This window comes from Melozone crissalis, unplaced genomic scaffold (genome assembly GCF_028551555.1).
Source record: "Melozone crissalis strain CALT ecotype California unplaced genomic scaffold, PUWL_Pcris_2 ptg000004l_1, whole genome shotgun sequence".
Classification (NCBI taxonomy): Eukaryota; Metazoa; Chordata; class Aves; order Passeriformes; family Passerellidae; genus Melozone; species Melozone crissalis.
Window position 1 is genome coordinate 7,339,063 of NW_026535782.1, and position 25,376 is coordinate 7,364,438.

General features: G+C 38.4%; 2 protein-coding genes across 5 annotated transcripts in view; both read left to right on the top strand.

Moving 5' to 3' along the window:
* Window positions 1–20,057, top strand: part of KIF21A (kinesin family member 21A) — an 86,549-nt gene extending 66,492 nt beyond the window's left edge. For 2 of the 4 annotated variants that reach the window (XM_054280922.1, XM_054280930.1), the window contains 9 exons: window positions 3,891–4,001; window positions 6,201–6,239; window positions 8,236–8,372; window positions 10,688–10,868; window positions 11,217–11,381; window positions 12,068–12,185; window positions 15,027–15,197; window positions 17,992–18,191; window positions 19,950–20,057. In XM_054280922.1, the coding sequence (XP_054136897.1) occupies window positions 3,891–4,001; window positions 6,201–6,239; window positions 8,236–8,372; window positions 10,688–10,868; window positions 11,217–11,381; window positions 12,068–12,185; window positions 15,027–15,197; window positions 17,992–18,191; window positions 19,950–20,043 (1,216 nt within the window). In that variant the 3' untranslated portion in view covers window positions 20,044–20,057. Of the gene's footprint in view, window positions 1–3,890; window positions 4,002–4,514; window positions 4,644–6,200; window positions 6,240–8,235; window positions 8,373–10,687; window positions 10,869–11,216; window positions 11,382–12,067; window positions 12,186–15,026; window positions 15,198–17,991; window positions 18,192–19,949 lie in introns of all 4 variants that reach the window. The other 2 variants (XM_054280948.1, XM_054280940.1) reach the window with 2 other exon arrangements.
* A 2,672-nt stretch (window positions 20,058–22,729) lies between these two features.
* LOC128935782 (sucrase-isomaltase, intestinal-like) overlaps window positions 22,730–25,376 on the top strand; it is a 60,312-nt gene continuing 57,665 nt past the window's right edge. Inside the window, exon 1 of the mRNA XM_054274329.1 lies at window positions 22,730–22,775. Coding sequence (XP_054130304.1) covers window positions 22,730–22,775 — 46 coding nt within the window. The remainder of the gene's footprint in view (window positions 22,776–25,376) is intronic.

Below are 25,376 nucleotides of genomic sequence, written 5' to 3' on the forward strand. Positions count from 1 at the left end.
AACAGTTTGCTGTATTAGTGCTATGGAAAATGCACATTCTAGGGAGATAGTGAGAATCTGATTAGAACAGCAGAGAGATTTAAAAAAATCCAACAAAACACAACTTTATAATGGTATTTGTATATGGTCCAAATTATTAGGAAAAGTCTTTCAGTGAGTTGTCATGTATGGACCATGCATAAAATGTAGAAGTCCAAGCAACAATAGAGTATTCAAGTAAAAAGTTGAAAGGAAAATGTTAGATATTATGAATCTTCAAAATCCTTTCTGTTTGCAGGTTGCACTTACCTGCAGAACAGTTTTACTAATTGAAAGTATCTCTTGATTCTAAACAGAACTAAAAATAATTTTGTCATTTTACTTTGGGACCAGCAGGTGTCTCTCACACACACTCTTTATTTTCACTTGCTCTTGCTGTTCATTTTATATCTCCCAATATCACTGCTGGTGATTGGCCATTCACTGCTAGAGACCCTTTTCTTGGCTTTTTTAGGTACTACCTCCTGTGTTGCACAAGCTCATGTGTAAATTCAACGCACTTCCCACATTCAGTGATGTGTCCACATTCAGTGTCCCGTAGCTATCTTCACATTTCAGGTTCCAGAGTTAAGCATCTTTTAATATTCACCTGTCCTATTTGCATAATATTTTTACAGCAGTCTCTACCTAATGCACATTTGCAATTTGTATTTTTTACTATGTATTTCTGGCATGTGCTTGAGGTTGCAATTGTGAACAGTAAAACACTGCTGACAGCAATTATTAACCCATGCTGATGGCTTCAGTGCAAATGGAATCTGCTTGGAAAGAATGCTGTTGAGGGTGAGCATAGGTGGAGAAAACCCACTTGTTTCAGCAGTTAGCATGAGATCAGTAGAGACTTTTGAAGCTTCAAGATCTAAAACATCAAGTGTTATGACCTGACATCCAAGACTCAGGTAATGCCAATTTTTGCCTCACTCTATCTTCTAGAATGTGTCCATTTATGAAAGTGAGCCAGCAAAAAGGCAAACAAGGATTTTCCCAAAACTGTGTTCTGCAAGAATTTGAGAGTTGCATACTGTCAAAAAGTCAATTCAGTCAGCAATAGGCCTCACATACTGAATTGGTATTGGTCATGTTTCTGTAGATAAGTGATCAAAAATTCCCACAATCAGTCTGCAGTGACCTTCTCACTGCAAGTGTATGTTTTTTCAAAACTAGAACTCTTGCTGGTTTATCTGGTCCTAGTTGAAGAAAGCTTGTCTTTATGACCCATCTGGCCTTCCCTTATAGGCCTGTGGTGCCAGCATATCTCTTGTAATAAAATATATTATTCAGGAGGAGATTTGGACCTTACCTGTAATAAATGTTTTCTTCCTTCTGCCACTTACTTAAGCAATATTTGGGAATGTAGAGGCTGTAATCCAAAATATGGGTTCCCGAAGAGACAGAAATTAATTGTATGTTTAGGTGTCTGCATATGTACAAACTGCTCCACTCTGGAACCCCCTCAGTTTTCTAAGGTCTGTGGTGATTCTATGGTCCTTGGAGAGGGATTTGTTACAAGGGTGTGTGTTGATAGGATAAGGGGTAATGGCTTCAAACTGAAAGCTTGCAGGTGTACATGAGATATTGGAAGAAATTCTTCACTGTGAGAGTCAAACACTGGAACAGGTTACCTAGAGGAGCTGTGGATGCTCCATTCCTGGAAGTGTTCAAGGCCAGGTTGGATGGAGCTTAGAGCAGCCTGGTCTAGTGGAATGTGTTCCTGCCTAAGAGAAGGGGGTTGAAACCAGGTGATCTATAAGTCCCTTCCAATCCAGACCATTGTGTGATTCTGTTATTTAGGGAGGCACCTAAATACATATGGCCAGCAGTTAATTTAACTGGAATTCTGTTTACAAAGTTGGTTAGTGCTGTTGTCCTTTGATATGCTCAACTCATCTACAGCAGCTTTTTCAGAGGATAGTTGTCTTCTGTAGGACTTGTCAGCTCTGTTCAGATGTCTGTCCTGGCAGATAAAAAAGGGCTCTGGAAACCTGGAAGTAGGTATGTGTCCTGTTCCTTTTCTGTTAGGTCATTGCCATCATGCGCCTGGTTTTTACACCTGTGCTTAGGAAGTCCATTCCAGCAAGATAGCTGTATTTTTATAATAACTGCATTGCCAGGGTTTCAAAAAGAATTCAGAAAATGATGATGCTATTTACACCCTCTTCTGAGGATGTTCCAGTGTGGAGTCAAAGATGGAAGACTCAAGGGCAGATAGAGAGAGAGCAAGTGAAAGTTGTCTCTGTGTCCGAGTATGCAGGATGCCAGTGTGAGGCAGAGGAGCTTGGGTTCCAGTTTCTGTTTGGTTTATTTAATCAAGCAGCTGCTCGGTAGACATGTAAGCAACCCTGGCAATAGACACTACAGCCTGTTTGTCATCCTTGCTGGAAGACCTGTCAGCCTGATTCATGGAATTTGCCTTGTGACCTCAGGATTTTTGCATTCCTAAATGCATACTGGTCCAGCATAAAGAGAGGGAAGGGAGTGTGTCCTGTTCCACCTTTTTTGGTGTCCTTTGCACAGTATGCCTAGAGATGAGGGAGCCCTACATAGAAATGGGTGCTCTGGCCTTGAGAAAGGACCCACTTTCTCCCCTTTTTTATGACTTAACTGCTAGGCTTCTGTGCCAAACCAGACAGGTTATCACTTGTTCTCCTCTCTTGAAGACCCCAGGAAACTCCAGGGTTGACATGCAGTTCTTGGCATTAGATCCCTCAAATTCCAGTGAGGGTTTGTGATCACCTGAGACTATCTCATCTGCTTGAGTCAAGCAGCTGTTTGTGGTTGTGCTGTCCATGTTAAATTATGTTCTTCTGCATTCCAGTCTCCAGGTGCATTTTACATAGCACAGATTTCCTCTTAAGGGAAACATGTAGAGAAGTTGGAGCTATGCATGTTCAGAACCTGTAGGGCTCTGAGATTGATGGTCATAACCCTGTCAGGCAGGTGGCCTGCCAAATGAGCTTTATCTGATTAATGGAGTTGTGTGGAACAAAAACACTTTCAGAATCTGCTTTCTTGCTTTAATGAGTGTTTCATATTCATAGAAAAAAATCCTTCTAAATACAAAGAAATAGGAAAAACCAAAACAAATATTACTTTTGTAATTGCTCAACTAGTGAGAAATGGAAGTTCAGAAGAATGGAGACCACTCAGATTCCTTTCTTTTTTCTTTTGTCTCACTGTGGTGAAATGAAAACACTTGGGTGTCAGCTTTAATACTGTTCTCTTGATATCCTTGCTAATTTTAATGGGGAATAAAAGGTTGGGAGGGGAATAAAAGGTTCCAATTCACAGTGACTGTGAATTGGAATTGTTTCAGAGTAAGAACTGGAGAGACAAATGAGGGATGGAAAGCAAGGGAGAAGGGAAGTGGGGGACAAAGAGAAGCCATGTTATAATAGCTTGTCAATGGGAAGTACCTCTTCTCACTTCCTAATTAACATGAGTATGTTACTGCAAAGTTTCATTTGTGTATAAGAATCATTGTGATTTCTCTGTTCTTCATGTCTGTAAATGGTCAATTGCAGATACAAATGTGGAATCTGAAATTTAAGAACTTCCATGATGTTAATTTGGGATGCATACTCCATTGTATTTCTTTTAGTGAGTCTCTTTTATTATTGAATTAGCGTATCTCCTTTAACCGCTCAGCATCTGACACTGTATTTTCATCAATTTTAAACATTAATAACTTGAATATAAAAATATTCAAGTGTGAGAACAAGTTTATAATACTTAAATTCAAGAGAGACAACAATAGATTAAGTATGTTCTAAAATTTGAAATCACACTGAGAGAATGACAGGTAATGTTCTGTGAAGGGCCTTAGAGTGAGATAATGATTGCTCTTGTTTTAGTTCGAGACAGCCATCTCTTCCAGAGAAGAAAATACCTGAGCCTTCACCTTTAGCAAAGAGAAAAGCCTATGAGAAAACAGTGGAAAAGACAAAGACAAAAGAACAAAAACTGTAAGATTATTTTAAATTTATTTCCTCTGACATAATTTGAACTTTGAATTTTGTTGAAAAATAAATCTGTATTTTTCTATTTCTTTTCTTCCAGGACAGTTTGTATTGCTGTCATTGTTGATATTATTGCTCAGCTCATGTGTGGTTGCTTTTCTGTACAAAATAGCTCAGGGGCAGAGCCCTGAGAAAATGTCCTTTGGAGCATTTGCAAATTACTTAATTACTTTTTTTTTTTTTTTAAATCAAAGTCAACAGTATCTCTAAGAGCCTTCAATTTTATAAGAATTTCTTCATTTTACATTTGTGTTTTCTGCCTATAGCTTTCACTTTTACCACTTAATCTTTGAACATTGTGCCATCTTGCACTCTGCAGCCCTAAGCTTTTTGCCTTCTCTGAGAAATATCTGTATTAAACCTTAATAATTTGCTTAAGAGAAGAGCATCTAACATTTGAGGCATGTTGCATCTAACTTTTCTAACCTGTTAAAGAAGATGTTCTTTTTTTTTTTGTAGCTCAGATTCTGGAGCCCCAGAGGCTAGTCTGTCACCTCCTACTTCCCCACCAAGCCGGCCCCGTAATGAAATGAATGTTTTTAGTCGTCTTACTGTTTCTCAGGGAAACACATCAGTTCAGCAGGATAAGTAAGTCACAAAGGGAAGCCTCAGCCCCCAACCAGGGAAATGCAAAGTGTGCTCAAGTTTTCAGTGTAGTGTCTGGTAGAAATTTTGCCCTTCTGCAAGACAGGAGGGGAGATATTTCTCATGTTTTTGTGTAGTTTTCAAAGGAAGTATTTTAAACTATCATGGAACCACTGTAAAAATTTGAGAAATTTCCTGCTGAACCTTGTTTCCTGTTTTCTAGGCTATGTCTGGTATTTGTAGTTTTAAACCCAAAATAGAAAATGGTAGAATTCTTAGATGCTTGTGTATTTGTGTGTGTGTTTACACTCAAAAATAGATTTTAGGTGATAATTTAGGAAATAGTGCTTTTGACAGTTACTCAGTTGCTCCAGTGCTGCTCAGAGTGCTCCCACAACAGCACCTCAGAGGATGGGACATTGAAATGGCTAGAACACAGTTGTTTAGAGAGTATCCAAATTATTGAACAGACTGACTTTAGGAGGTGATCTGCAGGAGTAGATGATATTCATATCTTGTTTAGAAGAAGTAGAACAGATTTTTCTCACATTAGGCATCTGTTTAGGAACCTTTCTCCAAATGGCAGTGGACTTACTAGAATCTCTTTACAGGTTTCAGTACTGATGCAAATACCATGCAGTGCTTATGAACTGCAACTCAGATTTAAAATAAACCTTTATTTGTAACTCTAGCAGGATAAGAAATTGCTTTTGTGTGTTGGCACTATTTTTTTAATAAAATGGGGTTTTTTTCAGAGGTCTACAGCCACCACATACCGGGCAGTGGCTTGCAAGGCTTTCAGTAACTGTGCTTGTGACTTCCTTATCTTAGCTTACCGTTCTTATTGCTAACTCCCACCCTATTGCTAAACCCTTTTTGTTTTCTCTGACCTGACTTTGAAGTCAAGTAGAAATTGCTAAATCTGTCTGAGTTGAAAATGTACATCTTAAGATGTACTGAAAATCATCATGTCTTGGGAAAATATTGTCTTGTATGTTTTCTTGGTTTTTATTTTTAAACATTTTTTGAAATGAGAGGTGAAGGATTTTGAACTTAGCATGGCTTGCAAATCGCTGTATTTATTTGAGTGAGTTATCATTTAACATTTATATCTCTTTTACTAATATTTTGCATGTCTCTTCTACACTTAGCAGGCATTGATGTTCAAAGTATTTTTTTTCTTTTGATATTCCAACAAGCACTATCTTATGGAGGTTAACCTGTGCATCTATCTTCTCCTTTTAATTTTTTGCCTTTACTTCTCTAAGAAAATGTTGGGGAAATAAGAAATTGCTCAGCTGCTGTTACTCATCTTCTGGAGCTGAAACAGTCTACTGTAACTTACTGCTGAGAGTGATATTTTAAGATCATTATTCTTTCCCCCCTACCCCCCATATCACCATTGGTTTGAGATATACCTTGAGCAATGCTGCATAATGTTGTGGATTTGCATTGCTTTTCTGAGTTGGCCATGCTGTTGTGTGTTCTTCTCATGTGGAGGCATTCTTTTGCTGATACCTATATTCTTTCTCCTCACAATTCCACCACTGTTGATTGTAGGTCTGATGAAAGTGATTCCTCTCTGTCGGAGGTACAAAGGTACTCTCTCTTTCTCTTTTCTGTTTTCTTGACATCTCTCATCAAAGTTATTCCAGTTCTTAAGACATTTCATTTTGCTGCATGACTTTTCCTGATAGCTGTGCATTGTTTCTCTTGCCTTTGCCGGAACGTGAAATATCTGAGATTTGGGTCAAGCATGTCTCCCCCTCTCCTTTTTTAGGGTATTCTTTTATCATTGTTGAGCATGTCAGGTGTTTTAATTATAACTGAAGTATGGTGTAAACATTTCCTGAGACACATTGTTTCTCTCTGTTTTCTTAAAAAAAAAATAGGAGCAGACATTTTATATTTCATTTACTTCCCTCCTTATTTTTGTTTTTCTTTTTCCATTTTATGCTTTGATCACTAAAAATGAAATCCTAATGTAAATAAAAATAAGTAGCTTTTATTACTTCTTTCTGAGACAATGCACAGTGGCTTAAGAGATCAAAGAAATGTTGCCACTTGTGTCCCAGTGGGGTAGGATTTTGGTACTCAATAAAATATTAGTTTATCTAGAGAAGGGCAGTCAAATAACTGCTAATAATGTAATGGGGCTTTGGCTGGTCATTGTAGCAGTTGTAGTGGTTTTTTGTCTGTAGATTTTAGAACATTGCATATAGGTAGATAATTAGCTCCAGGACATGTATTTTACATGAATTGCCATGGAAATGAGTGGGTGAGAACAGCAGGAGGAATAACCTCTTCAGAGGCAGCATGATCCAACAGGGAGTACTACAGAGAAAATAATGTTAGTTTAGTATGATGCTAGAAAACAGAAGCATAGAGACCTAAATTAATTTAAAAGCAAATTGCTCTTGTTTTCTTGAAAACATAAAACAGTGTAGATGAAAGGTGAAAGCCTTTCCAAAATGAGGAAGATAATGTTACACAATTTGAGATATTATTGATACTAGTAAGATCTAAGGAAGGGTTGCTGAGGAGTAATGAATTATATGAGTGAAGATGTCCTGAACTGTAAAAATGTTAAAAATCATAATTTTAATGTACTGGATAAGCTAATGAGTTGTCACAAAGTTAGCTTGTATAATAAAGGACTTTTTCCTTTCTATAGCAAACTTCTGGACAATATTACTAATTTTTTAGATTTTCCTAAAGCATCTGATACTTTTTTTTTTGTTCAGTTTTGTTTTGATGAGATAGGGCTATGGTTTAGTTCCTTTTCATCACAGTTATGTGTGTGATTCCCAAAAGAGCATGACAGTGAGTCTTAACTGCAAGCTGGCTGTGTCACAGCTGTATTGCATGTTTTGGGCATTACCTTGAGGCTTTTCTACACTTCACAGATTAAAGGGGTCTGTGTGCATGCAATTGTATGCATGGGATTTTAGATTGCTAGTGATTTTTGTTTGGTAAAGAATTGTGAGGTGTTTATTTCAGGCAAGTTAGTCTTTTGGCATCACCACAGAATTAGCTGAAAATGCCCAGGAAGATTCCTTTGGGGTGTCAGCATTCCAGTCATCCTCCCTTTTAGCTATTTAGCCATGAGCATGTTGTTGGGTACAGGGTGCAGTGGGATTCTTTTCAGACACAGAAGTTAACAGCAGTTCTCTGTGTCTGACCACAGAAATAAGACAATGTGAACTGCATGCTGAGTTTGGAATTGGCAGTGCACATTACATTTGCTCCATTTTTCAGAGCTGTTTATGCTGTTTAGATGGTTGATCTTGGGCATACAGAAGCTTTAAGTGTCTGGTTTGTTCAGCATTATGCAGACTTTGCCATGTACCCAGCATTTAGCATCCTGTTGTCTTTTCATTTGTTTGTTTTTTATGTGATTTTCTTTAACTGATAGGCCAGAGTTTGATGTGTGTTGAGGCTAAACAGTAAAAGTCCTTACATGGCTTATGAAAGGCATTCAGCTGTTCTGCCCTCACATCTAAGAACTAGGTTAATTTTTTTCCCTACATGCAAGTAAATTAGCTTCATCTGTGTCTATTACTGTGCCCAACTCACATTCCTTTTTTTTCTTTAGGGGGATAATTAACCCATTTCCTGCTTCAAAAGGCATCCGATCATCCCCGCTTCAGTGTATCTACACAGCTGAGGGGCATACCAAGGCTGTGCTTTGTGTTGATGCAACTGATGATCTTCTCTTCACTGGATCTAAAGGTTGGGCAAGCTCTGTGCACCTCTGCTGTCTACAGAGGCTGCTTTGACAGCTTGGGTTGTTGTGAAAGTCTCAATTTGTGCTTAGTGCTGTAAACACAGTGGAAAATTCCAAGGGTCCGTTTCTCAACATAAGCTGCAGACAGATTTACAGTAATTATCTACAGGTTTCTAACTCCAAAGTGTAGTATTTGGCTGCTTATTTGTCGTGGAAAACCACAAAAAGTAGTAACATTAACACTTGTTGAGTGATAAGATGGAAGCAGTCATGGTGGCATGCAAACACATGACATGCAATGCAAATAGCTTCAGGTAAGGGTGGAGGTGGGAATTTGGACATGTTTGGCTCTACTGCACGGGGTTTGGATACTCTTATGCCATAGTTGGTTTTTTGAGCTATCTTCATCTGAGGGTGTCTTCTGCTTCCTCTGTGCATCTCATTTCCTGTCCTTTGTTGTTATGAGAACTGCATGGCACTTGTGGGAGGGCCTGGAATTTTAGTAGCCTCTAAGTTCCTTACTGGATGGTGCAGTCACTCTATAAACTTCTCAAACTGATAGAAGCAGTGTTTTGAAGAGAACGTTTTCCTCCTGTCTGTAGTGAATTTCCAGTATCATTGCTCAGTTTGGCTTAAAGTTACCACCAGAGGCCACCAGAGCTCAATGGATTCTTTTCACAAACACCTATTTTAACATAAAGGACTTGTTATATTCTTAATTGTGCAGCTGAAACTATGGCAGACTCTTTTTTTTTTCCCTGAAAGTATCAAAGCTAACAGGAATTAGATTGGCTGGGAAGAAATTAGCACCTATTAACAGGGAGACTCTCCTTTTAACTAGCTCATATAATGAATAAACCTTGAAATTTCAGGACATCCCTTTTATCCCAGTATTAGCATAGTTGACAACCCCATTAGATGCAGGTCTTCCACGGCTAATATTCAGTTACGAGTTCTGTGGCTATTCTGCTAGCTGGCTCTTAAAAATACCAAATCACAAACTTTGAGTGAGCTGGCAAACTTTTGATCCTTGCAGGTTTTAAGCCAACATTTTAATATTTGTACAAGCATATACAGTTGCAAAAAATGACATTGATTTAGATTTTGTAAATAATACTTAGTTAATTTCTGTTGAGATTTTAAATTTAGTGGCTACGTGAGGGAAAAAATGGCATGTTTTAAAATTTTATTTTACATCTAGATTTAGTAGTTTGTTTTTTTTTTAATGGATGTTTGCAGATGTTGCAAATATTAACCTTTGTGAAGTCATATCCTAGCTTCTTAAACTTATGGGAGAATTTTTTCTGTATATATATTTTTGAGGGGAGTTTACCAAGTATGCTTTTACTCAAGAGTGTAGACAGTTGTTTAATTAAATAAAGTTAAATCTTTTGGAAATGGTTGCTGAAGCAGAAAGTCTTGGCTCACTGACATCAGATAATACTTGCAGAAAAATTCAGAAATGCCAGTAAGTTCTCCTGTGCATTGCAGATCTTTGATCTTGGTAGTTGGTGTTTTAAAGTGTCAGACAAGTCTTGCTATACTTACCTTCATGCTATCATAACTGGAGTCTATACATGAAGCTTTCTCTTCATCCTTCCAGTACTTATTTCAGTATAAATGTATATCTAAAATACCTGGAGTGATACAGACATGGTGCAGCAAGGAGAGTTTCTTGTTCTTGCCAGTAGGGTTGAAGATTTCTTGAAAACTTCTGTGCATTTGGGATTTTAATACATAAAAGGTTGCAGTATTTCAATTCCTTTGCTATGGAATCAAAACAGTGACTAAAGCACTCTCTGCTAGGACTTTCAGAGACCCCCAAAACATTGAAGAGTTTGGGTCCCTTCTCACCTTTGTAGTTTTGTTGTGGCACTCAGAACTCAGCCATGCTAAGTCTCAAAACTCATCCTGAACTATGTTTTTGATAATGAATTATTGAATTAAAAATTGGATTCTTCTCTTCATCTATCATCATCCACACTTTACAGCCTCTAAATTGTCTGCATTTTCACTTCCCTTGAGATTTTAATCCCTTTTAAAATGCTTTGGGAGCTAATATGCAGGTCTTGAAAGCACATTTAATGATCAACCTTCCTTAGTTTTGATAATGATAGATGGATGCCTATGTGTATTTCTAAAGAACTACTTAATTTAGCTGTGTTTCTGCAGTGTCTACAGAAATGGAGGAAAATGTATGAGTGCAAATGAATGAATGTGCTTTTAAAAAAATTAACAGAGTTTAGGAAAAGCATAAGATTTTTCAGGTTTTTTTTAATTATTGTTAATATTTTTCCCATTTTTGTTTGTCTTTATTTAGATCGTACCTGTAAAGTCTGGAATCTGGTAACTGGACAAGAGATTATGTCTTTAGGGGGTCATCCAAATAATGTGGTTTCTATTAAATATTGCAACTACACAAGCCTGGTCTTCACAGTTTCAACCTCCTATATCAAGGTGTGGGACATCAGAGATTCTGCCAAGTGCATTCGGACGTTGACGTGAGTATGCTGAACCTCAGATGCCAAGCATTCAAATGAGTCTTATTTTTAGATACATTTTATTATATTTAATTCAGTATTGCAGTACAGTGTAATATAAGTACACTGTTGGCAATGTTTCTTTACATGTTCAGGCTAAGTCAGTATGGGACATCAGTAATGGGAACACAAAACAATTTGCATATAGAGTTTTATCAGATGTTCAGTATTCATAATTGGCTTATAGCCTTTTTCGCTCAGTGAAATAGGTTTGTTTTTAGAGAGTATACAAATTATGGCAAACTAACTGTAGAATTTGGGGGTTTTCTTTTTTTTTTTTTTTTTCTTTTTCTCCTTCTCTCTACTCAGGTCTTCAGGCCAAGCTATGCCTGCTGATATGTGTTCAGGAAGTACTAACAGAACAGTTGCTATCCCAGCTGGAGAGAACCAGATCAATCAAATTGCACTAAATCCAACTGGCACATTCCTCTATGCAGCTGCTGGAAACTCAGTGAGGATGTGGGACCTTAAAAGGTACAGAACACCAGCCAAAGAGAATGTTTTTAGGTGGTTACATGTGCATACGCAGCAAAGTTGTGCACATGACACAGTCAGTATAGTGTTTCTTCTATATGGTAGTGTCCACACCTGGGCAAATATGGTATGTTACACATCAGCTAATCCATCTGTGGTGGTTACTGAGATAATGATTTTCTCATGTGTTAAGGTTGTGGTGAATCATTTCAGTAAAAATGACTGGAAAAACACAAGGTTTTGTTTGACAGGCACTACAAAACACACTTTTGTAAGGTGAGGATGGGAATCCTGACTAGTAATTGTTGATGAGATGATGGAAGCCAATGGAAGTAATGAAATATAATATGGGGTTATGATAGCTGCACTATAATTACACTTTTCCAAACAGAACCTGCTCCCAAAGAGTGCATTCAAAGTACAGAAAATCCTTATGAGGGGACTGATTCATCTTTACTTTAAAATGTTTTAATTCCTATTTTGCATAAGTAGGGGGTTTTTGTTGCGTTTAATGTAGATTTAATATTTATCCATGGATATGAACAATAGAGTATAGGTAAACAAGAGGATGAGTACTGAAGACAAAGGGAAAATAAAACGATCCATTTGTCACAAGCTGTGCTATGGACTGTGTATTGGATATATGAAAAATTAACAAATCCTCATTTCTTCTCTTATCCTTAAAGATTTCAGTCTACAGGAAAGCTAACTGGTCACCAGGGTCCTGTTATGTGCCTTACTGTAGATCAGATCTCCAATGGACAAGATCTTATCATCACTGGTTCAAAGGATCATTATATAAAGGTAACTTGGCACATCAGCATGGGATGCAGGCTTCAGCAGAAGTGGCTCTCATCTACACATTCAAAATGTGATAGCCAAAATGAAAATTATTTCACCAGTCATGGATCATGAATAATATTCAGTCATAATACTTACCACTTCAATGCCTTTTTTGTTTCACCGAGAAATATGGATGCATGGTTGTCTCCAGTTTAGTTTTTTCTTAATCCCCATTCAATTGGATGTCAGGTGTACAAAGTCTTGGAGAAATATTCATAACACCTACTTTTAGGTAACATTTAGCTCTTTATCTTAAGTCAGTGCCTCTGTTTTGGAGTGCAGATGTAATTGTTTCACCAGAGACACCCTGTATGTTCCTCATGTAAGAAAGTCCAGGGTTTAGCCCAGGCTCATTCTGATATGGGAAGACAGCCAGGTCAGCACTTCTCAGCCAAGGTGGCCAATATACTTTTCTGTTTCTTGGAGTTGTGATTAATTCACTCAAGGATGTGGAATCTGGGATCTGTGTTTTGGGAGGAGGGTGGTGGTTTGTTTTGTGGTTTTTTGTTGGTTTTTTTTTTGGGGGGGGGGTTGGTTTTGGGGGTTTTTTTGTGGTTTTTTTGGGTTTTTTTGGGTTTTGTTTTTTTGGGGGTTTGTTTTTGGTTTTTTTGGTTTTTTTTTTTATCTCACCTCAGGCAGTGGCTATTTAAACCCACAAGCTTCTGTTTCTCAGGGCTACACCCAAATCACCAGACTTAATAAATTGTAGATCATCATGTAAAGGCGACCCTCACACTGCAAGAATGTGTCATGCATGAGGCCAAAGAGAATGGGCAAGAAAACCCTAGCTTGTTATGAGGGGATACCCTTCTGTTCTTCTCACACACTGGAGACGAGTGTATGAACACAGCTAGGGGTGGAGCAAGATCCAGAACCTGTGTGAGCTTTCTCACTGAGCTAGGCTTTCATTTTTTCATATTATTCTGCAATTCTTGGATGCTTGGCTGGGCACTGTGCCAGATGCAAAAAACTGCCTGGGAGGTTGGTGCACAGTTGGACAATTTGGGCTCTGGGAATTACTTCTCTGCACAGTTCAGAATATTGGTTTTGTTATGAGCTGCCATCCTGGCACAGTATTGAGGGAAGGACCTCAGTGGGAACAACAGGGTTGGGATCATGTAATCCAAGTTTGTCAAGCTGTGAGCTCCTGAGACAAGCAAGGAGGTGGGAGGGCTTTTGGAAAACAAAGCTGTCAACAGGCAGAGAAGCTTATCTGTCCTTCTTGTCCTTCCTTTCTGTGGCCAGGCTACATAAATCCTCCTAGGTCTGCCTGCCTCTTGACTTACATCACTACAATGTCCAGGGGTTTTTCAGCCATTTCTGTGTGTTTCAGAGTAGTGTGTGTTCTCCAAAGTGAATGCCTCCAGAATTGTCAAGCCACTTTGGATAGTATAAACGATCTATATGTGTAGCTGTCTATGAATTCTCAATGCTTCCATTCAGCATGGAAAAGAGAAGGTTATGTGGAGACCTCATAACTTTCCATTATCAGAAGGAGACTTACAGGGAAGCCAGAGAGACACACTCTTCATCAGAAACTGTAGTGACAGAACAAGGACAGATGGAAAAAGGGGAAATTTAGGTTATGATATTAACATGAAATTCTTCACTGTGTAGGTGGTGAGACACTGAAACAGGCTGCCCAGTGAAGTTGTGGATGCCCCAATGCTGGCAGGCTGGATAAGACCTTGAGCAGCCTGGTATAGTGGGAGGTGTCCCTAGTACCAAAGAGGGTTTGGGACTACATAATCTTTAAGGTCCATTTTAACCCTTAACAATGTGTGGTTCTCTGCATGGGTAGGTCTGTAGGGCTACCAGGCCTGGTGACAGATACTGTCATGTCACAGGAAACTACTGTCTTGTCTACTGAGTCAGTAATATTAGTCATCTCTAGGTACCTGATTTTTCTGGTTTATCACTGAATTTTTTGTTACAGTTGGAACTGATGCATGTTAATTGAATGTGGTAACGTATTTTAAGATACCTTTAGCTCACAAGGTATTATTTTACACTACCAAGCTCTCCCTTTTCTACTGTCAAGCTTATTCATGCTAAAAGGCCAATAAAGAGCAAATAATAGAGGATAAAGTTTGACATTTGCTTGTGAAACAGAGCTGGTGGTTTAAAAAGTTACAGCTCATCTGTTCTTTCAGCTCAGTCTCACTGGGTGAGTTCTGGTTCCCTACAATGCAAAATGAATCAGGATTGCTTACACTGCAGCTCCAGCAACAAAGACCTGATGGGATTGATTATGGCTTAAATTGTTGAAGCAACCTTTCTTAAAGAGTTTGTTTTAACACCCCATTCTTGGAGCACAGACAAGGAGAGAGGTGTGTCTAGTACATGAAAAGCATCAGTGTGTAGTAGTATGTAACCCTTACCAAAACAACTTGTCCAGAAAAACATATTAATGCCTCTTTCTGAAGCTACTTAGCTGTGCAATTCTCCCAGAGCGAGTTATGTTTCCCAAACTCACTCATGAACTTTGTTTCTCTAGCCCACCACACAGGGTATATATGGACCCTTCCTGTGAAGCTGCTGTGTATATGATATTCAAGTAGTAGTAATTCTTCTTCCCAGAGCAGTCTTCTCTGAAGTCAGTGGATATTCCCACTTCAGGCAACAGGTGGAAGAGGAGAAAGGAGTGGTTCTGGTAGATAAATTCTGTCAAATATACATCATGATACTGTAGCCTGTAATAAGACTGTAATAATTTTTTTCCCTGAAGTTATTTGCTGCATGACTTTCAAGCAGGTTAGATGGCAGAAAATTTCATATAATATATTTTATTATTTATTTTAGATGTTTGATGTGACTGAAGGAGCTCTTGGAAGCGTGAGTCCTACACACAATTTTGAACCTCCTCATTATGATGGCATTGAAGCACTTGCTATTATGGGAGATAACCTTTTTAGTGGCTCAAGAGATAATGGAATTAAGAAATGGGATTTGTCTCAAAAAGACCTTCTTCAGGTAATGAAAAAAATCATGCAGCTGCTGTGACAGTCATGCTGTAGAACTGTTTTCAGGCTGTATAAATGTTCAGGCTCATACAATGACTATTCACATAGACACTGGTGCTTTTAATAGGGAAGGCATAGAGCACTGGCTAAGAAAGAAATCAATAATGTACTTGATCTTTACATGCAGTTGCTTTTCTCTTCTGTGCATGAAGCATCAGGAAATTCCGGTGAAGTGGTTATCCTGTTTTAGCTCTGAGTACATGGGGGTTGTTTTTCTGCTTCAGAATAAAAGCAGCATTTGCCTCATCTGTGACTGGAATCACTGGATACTTGTCTTTGACAAGTTAGTAAAGTTTGGATTGGGAACTCATTAATGAGAAACAATACTTTAGATCAGGCTACAGAATATTTTCTTGTGAAGAGGTTTTACAGCCTATCTCACTCCACCCAGTCTTGGACCTTAGATAATCTCCTTATACAGTGCAGATGTTATGTATACAATGCACTCACAATAACACTTGCTGTCAGAACACATTTGCTGTATGTTTTTCCTTATGTAAAAAGGAAAAAAAGGGAGTGGGTGTAAAAGGACCTCAAATCTAGGGAAATCACAATTTGTTTGGCATGAAGAACTTTGCTTTTTGCCTACCTGCTATAAGCTGGTCTGTTCTTCTAGGTCTTATGAGAGGTTCTTGAGGTATAGTTGTGATTATTTAACTTGAGACTGAGCAAGAACTGGAAGGCAGAAAAACAAATACCAGAAGAGAGTGCTGGTTTTGCAGTAATTTTTAGGGAAAGGAGGAGCATGCATTTAATATGCAGACTGATAGCAAGGAAACAAAATTCTAAAGTATTGGCACGTGAGAAAATAAAGGACTGGTTACTTTAAAAAGAAAATTTCTATATGGGCATACTTAGTATTCCATAAATATATAAACTTTCTTGACCTTCATTCAAAATCATCCAGTTCAGTGCCAGTTCCTTTTCAGAATACTACAAAGACTTCACAGTTACAATAAGGATTCATAAATTTAGCATCTTACAGAAAATCTTCACTTGCCCATACTGGGACATCTGCCCTCAGATCTCTCTGTCCAGAAAAATATGCTAAGGATCTTGTACCAAAATCATAGGCACTGGAAAGATTTTATATTCTCAGAGTGACTTCATTAAAGTTTTAAGGAGTGTCTTCACTCTTGCATTTTAGGCTCATTAAAAAATTATGCAATATGCATTTTTGCTATTGCAATTAATTTAACATCAGAAAGAATAGAGGATCAGGGGTGAATAAGTATGTAAATTGGACTAGCTACATAACTTTCCTTGTTTTCCTTTTGGTATATGGGCAAGATTTCTCCACTTTGCCTTCCCCTGTTTGTTGGTTTGAAAATTAGAACTTGATAAGAATAATCTCACACTTCTTTCATTTCTATAAAATGTTGAATGTTTTTCAATGAGATGAGACTGAGGCATTTGACAGAATAGAAGTAATTTTTATTCATGGTCTTTTATAGGGAATGAGAAATGCTGTTGCCTTGCTAATCATGTGATAATTCAGAGTGAAAGGGCCCATTGGAGGTCACACAATGTAAAGTTGTCCTGCTGGTTCAAGCAAGGCCAACTTTGTAGTTAGGTCTGGTCTCTCAAGGCCATGCCCAGCTGAGTTTTCAAAACCTCCAAGGTTGCAGACTGAACAGCTGCTCTCCTTAATCTACCCAGCAACCAAAACCTGAAACAGAGCCAAGCTGCTTTACAGCAGAAATGCTAATGTTGCATCAGAGGTTCTGGTTTGGCATACACATGTTGACCAGGTTTGATCCTCTGTAATTAATGAAAATCCCTTAATAAGCATGTTATTCAAAAGAATTTGGAGATCATCTGCTTCACTTGGTGTTGCACATCCCAAGTCACAAAACCCTGCTGTGACAAAATTGGGATTTATAAGAACCACAACCACCCCACCCCCCTGCTGCCATTCCTAGTTTCATGGAATGCTGCAGAATCAGACTACCAGTGTTGTTGTAGCTGTGTATGTTATAAATGAAACACCAAGGTAAGTTCCTAGAAAGCTGAATGTACCCCATTATGAGCAATGCAGCAAAGCAAAGCAATTCTTACCAAACTGAACCAGAGAAAAGCCACATTTGGTATCCCCAAAAGACCGCAAATTTTGGCTATTATTTCCCCATATTTTTATTTTTCCCTGTGTATTTATTTGTGAGAACAACAAAAGGATGTTGTTCTCAGCTGGTCCGTGCAGCATTTTGCTTTCTGAGTGAGAACTAAAATGCTAGTGCCCTTCCTCAATAAAGAATTAATGTGTTTCTGTGAAGTGCAACATCACAAAATGATTGTATAATGTGTAGTAGGAAAAGAGGAAAGAAAGAAGGCAAACACAGCTTCTGTCTTCCTGGTGTATTTTTGTGCAGTTTTTTGGATTTTCTTTTTATGTGTTTTATAGCAGTTATAGAGACTTGAAACATATACAGAGACAATATGTTCAACAGGGCATTAGAAAACATGCAGACTTTGCATTATCCTAAACTGATTTCTGTTCCACATTAGGTCAATTGTGCATATTAGATTTTTTTTTTCCTGTTTTGCAGTATTCTCTCACAAAAACAAACACTCTTGGAAGTTAGCACTCTCCTTGCTCTAAAGGTGCAGAATCCACCCAGAGCCACGTAGCAAAACTGCTGCAGGACAAGGAATCAGGCTTACAATTTGGGATTTTTCCACTTCTGTGCTTGTTGCTCTGGAATTTTCTGCAGCCCTGTGAGACTGATGTACCTTCTCTCTTTCAGCAAGTCCCCAATGCCCATAAGGACTGGGTTTGTGCTCTTGGCCTGGTGCCCGGGGTGCCGGTTCTGCTCAGCGGCTGCCGGGGAGGCACCCTCAAACTCTGGAACGTGGACACCTTTGCACCCATTGGGGAGATGAAGGGACATGACAGCCCTATAAATGCCATCTGCACCAACTCCAGCCAGATTTTTACAGCAGCAGAGTGAGTTCTTGTCCATGCATCTTTCTTTTCTGTGTCCCCTGCTAGAATCCTGTCCATGCACATGTGTTTAGGGCATGTGTAACTCACTTCATAAGAAAGCATCAGGAGACCTTGTCCAGTCCATGCCCCTCAGTGCTAATATCTATCACAGCCATCTCCAAATTGGGGTGCCTGCTACCCCAGAGGATGCACAACATGACCCACTGAGGCACTGGAATAAATGATTAGAACTCAGTGGTATGTGTATATAATTAATAAATATACACAGCAGTGTGGGCTTAAAAAAATTTTAGTGGTAGAGGTGCATGATCAAAATGAGTTTGGAGACCACTGATCTACAAGGATGGCAGGGAGAATTTGGCAGTACTTGAGAACTTTATAAGCTTGTCTCTGCAGATGGACTATTTCCTGGTGAGACTCATTCCTTACCTGTGCAAATCCTCCTAAAAGCCATGGCACATGGCTGTTGGTTTGTGCTTGGTTTGTTTTTAAGTGCTGGCATACAGCAGAAGCTTTGCAAGCTATCCTACTGTCCTGTAAACACCTTGATTGGAATATTTGTTTGCTCAGTAAAAGTGAGCAAATTGAGGATCTGAAACCTCAGGAGAATTGACCAAGAAAACTACCTTGGTATGGAAAATATGCAGGAGATGGCAACAGAGCCTCTTTGTGGTGTAGTCTGAGCACAGGAGCTGTGAAAGCTGACGTGTTGCATTCTTGTGCCAATTGTGGAAGCTTCTGGCCTTCTGAATTACAAGCAGGTATTTCTGAGTCGTAGCAGGATTTCAAAATTGCCAAGTTTTCATATTTGGTGGTCAGGTTTTATGTTTGATCACTAATAGGTAGGGGTGGAGAAGTCAAAGCTTATGCCTCTGTTTGCCTAAAAATTATTAATCCATTTAGAACATACATGCATCTGAAATTCTTTTTTTTTGTCATTAAAAAAATTTCAGTCTTTTGGTATTTCTAGCAGTGAGCTTAAGGTCTAAAAAATTTAGATGGTTCCTAACAATTTACAGTGAAATGAAGGCACAAGTCAGAGAACACTTTTAACTGTCACAAAGTCTGCTCAGCCTGCTGGTTTCTTTTGAGGGAGTTGTGAGGAATATATGAATCAGTGTTGGCTAGTCACTCAAGTTAATGTTTATGAGAAATTCATAACTTCCCTTTCATGGAATAAATTGCTATTTAACAAGACTAACTCTTTATTTTACTTCTAAATTATAACAGTGTTTTGTAACACATTTTATGTGATATTTTATTTACACATACTTTAAAATTGTGTAAATAGTGATTTTTTTCCAAAAGTACATAACTATAGTCTGGGCTTCTAAACATCAGCTCACTGGTATGTGCTATCTAGCAACTTGCCAATGGGTTTGGGTTTGTTGGGTATTTTTTGTTGGAGAGTTAGGACTTCATATTTTCTTATGGTTTTGTGCTTTTTTTACTTATGACAGACTGACACCTCTTTACTTTTTTAGGCATAAAGTCTTTATACATTCTTAGATGGCTAAAGGTCATAGCCAGTGCTGTGATAAGGTTAGGGAATCTTCAGTGTTGTACATGTTAAATTACGAAGTCTCCTGGAGATGGAATAACCCTTGCATGTCCATTAAAGAGCTGGTATTTTGCCAACAATACCTTTCTGAATAAGGCACTCAAGCTTTTAAGCAAGTGTCCCTGGCCCCCCCTTGGCCCTCTCTCCCTCCCCAGTGTACTCACAGTGCTCTAATACTGCTTTGTTTTGGTTTTCAGTGATCGCACTGTGAGGATCTGGAAAGCTCGGAATATTATAGATGGACAGATCTCAGATACAGGAGATGCAAATGAAGATCTTGCCAGTAATTGAAATTACAGGGGATAAAGGAGATTGGAGGTGCACTCTATGCAGTTTGCTGCATGTCTAGTAGTTAAACACTGATGACAGGAATGGACTGAAAATGCGTGAACTCTTCCACTAGACCTGCTGTCCTTAAAATATGTACTGTATTTAATAACCTCTTGGTAACATGCTTGAGTCTCAACAGTCACATGTATCTCTATATATTATGGCTGAATTTGTGTGCATATGTAATACTTGCAGTTTAAATTAACTGGAATTCAGTCTTCTCTAATGACCATCTCAAAATTATAACCTGAAATATATAACAAAAGTGCTCTGCTGTATTTCACTCACAAGTATGATCAGCTGTTTTGCATTTTAGGGTAACAGGGGAAGGAACGTGTCCCAGGAATAAGCCTTTGATCATGAGAGGCAGTTTGAAGATTTTAAAGGTCACTTACAGTGTTGTTAGGAAGGTGGAGTGAATAATAGATGGGAAGAAGCTGTTAACAGTACATGTACCTGACATGGCTGTATCCTGCTAACAGCAAATGCCATATGATTTGTGTGTTGATAGCATATAATCTGTGTTGACCAAAGTTGTGCAGCTGTGTGTACTCTGTGCTCAGGACTAGAACACAAATGCCCACAAATTACTATGTTTTATTTGTGTTTTGCCTATGTTCTGCAATGACTAGATGTTCATAATGTCATGATAAATATATCTTAATCTATTTTTCTTATGAATTTGTTTCTATCATCTCACATTTTCTTTTTTTTAAAGCAAATTGTCTTTCCTTTTTATCTAATTTTATATGCTGCTAAATGTATTTTAAATACACTGTTTTGCAAACCTTGGCAGTTACTTTGAGAACTGAACCACGTTTATTGGGAAAAGCTATGTAAATAGATGGTTGTATAAAGAAAATATCTTATCTTGTGCCTGTATGACTTTTGAAGCTCTTGGAACCTGGATATTGAGGGAGGTTGTATAATTTACCCAACTGCTCTGAATATTAATTTGTAAATTCTGCAAATTTTAAAATTTTATGTAGATTCAGAAACAGTGTTTGGATATTGAGGTTTTTTGGTTGTTTTGTTTTTATTTTTCAGAAAATATCAGTCTGTAAATTATAGCTTGTGTAGGTAACAAATAAAGATGTGAATGTGAACTGCTTTTTTGTCTTGTCCATCATACTTCCTTATAAAAAATTCACTTTCTTTGCAAAGGTGTTGAATTTAAACCCACAGTTTAACAGTGCAGTAGAGTAGCTTGGTGAGCACCATAGTCCATATATCCCATGTCTGTGTTCTCCTTGGCCATTATTTGTGATTTTATAGTACTTAGGAACCCTAGGGGGATTCCTTCACACTTAGTGCAGTACAGACCTAAAATGAAGCAGGTGACTCCTGTTCCTATGAGATGACACCTCTCTTGCCTTACTGCATATGGTCTGTCAAACAAGGAAAAGTGCCGATGCCTCTTACTGATCTTGGAGGAATTACTTCCTTCTCTGCTCAGCTTGAAAGATGAAAATGCTGCTTGCAATTTGAGGTTACCAATGTGTTCCAAGTTTTGATAGAGATGGGTGATGAATGATATATATTGGTTAAAAACAATGTATAAATTAGTTAAAATAAGCAGCAGCACTACCACTTAGCGTTTGTCTATCATGCTTTTTAGCTACTCAAAGGGTATAGGCACAAATTATTTGGGACTATGTGACAACCTTGAGCAAATTCCAGTGGAGAGTGGATTTACACACAAGACTTACATGAGAGGCTTTTTGTGGAGGGTCCCCATTCCCCTTGACCCAGCAGGTGTTGTGCCAAGCTACACAAATGATACCAACAGCTTGGTGACCCCTGTTTTTGGGGCTGGACACTCATGGCTGTGGGTGCAAGATTCATATGAATATTGTGTTTTGCAGCTGCAGGACAGAAGCCCTTGCAGCCCTGGGAAAAGCCTGCCCTCTGTCCAGCTGCTCGACTCTGAGCACATGGGACTGTGGCCATGGCCTGAGCTGCAGATGTTCCTCTCCAGTGATGCCTGGCGCTGCATGTATTTAGTTTGGCTAATTTCCTGATAGGCACTAATGTTACATAATGTAGTCATAAAAAATATTTCGTTTTAAATGTTTTTTTCTTCCAGAAAGATATTCCACCTAAACCAGGTCTTACCGTAGAACAAAGCTTTCACACTTTTGCTCTGAAAGTTCTTGCCATCAAGTAATTGGAAGAAAAATGTCATTTGTAAAGGTCACAGTATCACTGTCTTGTTTTAATGGAGAATTCTTTGACTGTTTGTTTTTCTCCAAACTTCATCTGTGCTGTAAACCCATATATGTGATAAAAGATAATATGAAATCAGAAAAAGGTAAGCACTGGACTCCCATGTCTGAACATGTTAGTGTTAAATAAAAAACAAAGTTGGTCTCCGAAAAATTAATTTTCTAAGAAGTCATGGAAAAATCACATTTTCCTCTCAAAGTTGGAATTCAGAAGTTGAGCAAAGTGTGTGGAAAAGTTAGACTGTATCTCACCTTATCTGCTTAGATACAGTCAAGGTCATGTGTAACAAATAATCTCATTAAAGATATGAATTCTAAGAACATATTTGCAATGCTTCTGATTGTGTATCAGAACAAGTGCTTATCGTGCCCCTGCCTTGTACAAAAGGCTTCAGACTGCCTGCACAAGTCCTCCTTCAACCATGGCAAGGATGAGGAGCCTGTGTTTCTTGGCTGTTGTGCTTGCAGGTAAGTACACCACATTTGTATTTTGTCCTAGGCTTCATAAGCAAAATATAAAAGTGCTAACAATAGAAGAGCTGTTAAAAGAAATGACTGTTTTCCATAGAAAAGGAGAGAACAGGCATGGCACTGACTCCACCTGAGGTGACTGTGGGAGGACAGCAGAGCTGACTTGTTTAGAAATATGCCCCAGTCCTACAGTGCATTCAGCACTTGGGCACCAGCATAGTCAAAAGGGAATCAGTGGGATCATTCAGCTCTGAAAATACCTATTGCTTTGTTAGGGGTTTTTTTTCTGTAATTTTTACTCCATCATACCAGAGGTTAATTTGGTCCAGAGAGTAGTAAAGGGAGAATACATATTATTTTGTTGCTGAAGGAGGAAACCTCTGCAGGAAATGCCTTTGAAATGTACAGATGAACCAAAAATGTAAATACTTATACTATTAAATGAAAAACTGTGTGGTAATACTTCAATTCCTTCCTTATGCCTTAATTTTAATCCAATTTTTCAAAATTAAAGTGAAGGTTTTTAAAAATCAATGAGGATTATTTTTCACCTATATCTTTCCAATTGCCTTTCTTTAGCTTCTGTTCCCATGGAAATTATCATGGAAAAGCAGCAAGTAGCCATAGGTGTTGCTATATATTCAACTGCTTGTTTGGATCTAGTCTTCATATGTTTACAGACATGGGCTGTAAATACAGTAAAAATTATGATTTTAAAATTATTTTTTAAAGTAGGGAAGGAAAATTCTGTCTTCCCACTTGCTGCTATCCCGTTTGTACTACAATAGAAGTAAATCCAGGAACAAGGAATGAATAAGGTTGCAGCCTTATTCAGCTGCTCACACTTCCAAGTCTTTGGAAGCAAATTTTTAAAATTTGCTGGAAAATGTAAGCTTTGCATTAATGGGAGAAAAAAATGGAAGAAATTTCTTGGCTCCTACTGGGGGAATGTTTTTTTCTTTGAACTAGGTTAGTCATTCACAATCTCGTTCATAAGAAGTATTTTGAAAGTATTTTACAATACAAATTAATTCATAGAAGTCTCCCACAAACCTATCCTGTGTAAAATGACATTACATTAATAATCTGCTGTAATGTGTTCAGTCATACTCTTCTTGATTTCAGCAATGGAAACACTAATGCTGCATTTGACTCTCACTAGAAAACACACTCCAGACCAAAATGAAATGTGATGGGTTTTGTTTATTTTGTGCTCCAAGAAGAAATAATTGCAGGAGTGCAGAAGGGTATTCATATTCCTATTATGCTTTGCATGAAAAAGAGGATAAGAATTTATAGCTTTTCTATGTGATGTATCATGAGGGGTGAATGCTGGACAGAGAGCAGTCAGCCTGTGGGACCTGACTCTCTGCCCCACCAACAGAGGGGGAAACCAATGCTGCCTGCCCAGCAGCTGGTGCAGGTTAACAGCCAGATAATTCCTGTTAACTCCAGCCTCCAGAAGATGATAATGAGGCACGGTGGCAGTGAGCAGTGAGCTCTGCTGAGCAGCCTGGGAGCATCAGACCTGAGTGTCAGATGTTCCTGTCTAAAAGGGGCATGAGAGTTTGCTCAAAAAAAATGTAGGTGGCACTCCTGCTTTTCTGTGTTCATATCCCCCACTTGGAAATCAACTCTGGCATTGCAGCATGATGGCATTCTCTAGCAAAAATCTACTATTTCATTCTGTAAATTTTCCTAGTATACATAATTACTGCTTGTGCACATCTGCTTGTAGAATTCTTTCTGTGGAGAAGCCCAGACTGCATCAGCAATCATGTTTAAGGCTTTCAAGCACACAACAGTCCGCATAAAAAAAAAAAAAAGAAAGCAGAGGTATTAGTCATTTTGTAGAAAAGGGCAATTATCGTTCAAGTAGATTTAATCTTGGAATATTGCTGTAATGACTAAAATGACATAAATTAACTTCAGAATAAGTATGCTGCCAGTGATATGCCTGCTCTCTCTGAGAATATTTACCAACAGCAGTTTGTCAGCACAGCAGGGAGCTGGTCTTGTGGTCCCCCTGCTCTTTTGAGGCTCTCAACCAGAGGGCTTGACTTGCAGCTGTAAAAAGGGCAAATTTAGCACCTTACTCACAGTTTCTTTTTCATGATGATTCTGTGAATGACTAATATATGCCTTTTACTGCTGGCATGTTCCCTTTACTCATAACCACACCTATATTAAAACAAACTACTAATACTATGTAGATACAGTTGTCATATGATACAGAAAAGAAGCCCAATATGAACATACACTCACTATTTTTCTATTTATACCATACAAGTACATGCTGCTTGTCACATACTTGTATCTCTATAGTTAGAAAACATCTGTGAATAACATAATTATACAGAAAATGTAGCATTTTAATATTGATAGCAGTCCTTACTGAAGACTCCCTCCTGCTCTGCCAACCTGCAGTGTTGCTCTCACGCCTCACCAGCAGCTTCATTATGCTGCTATTTAACTTTGTATGAGTATTTCAAGCGAGTCGTGCTTCAGCTGAGCACAGGCAGCTCTGAGTGCAGAATAATGCAGACCCAGTGCCTCGGCTTGTAAAAGAAAGCGGCTGCTGCTCTTGCTCCGGTATGA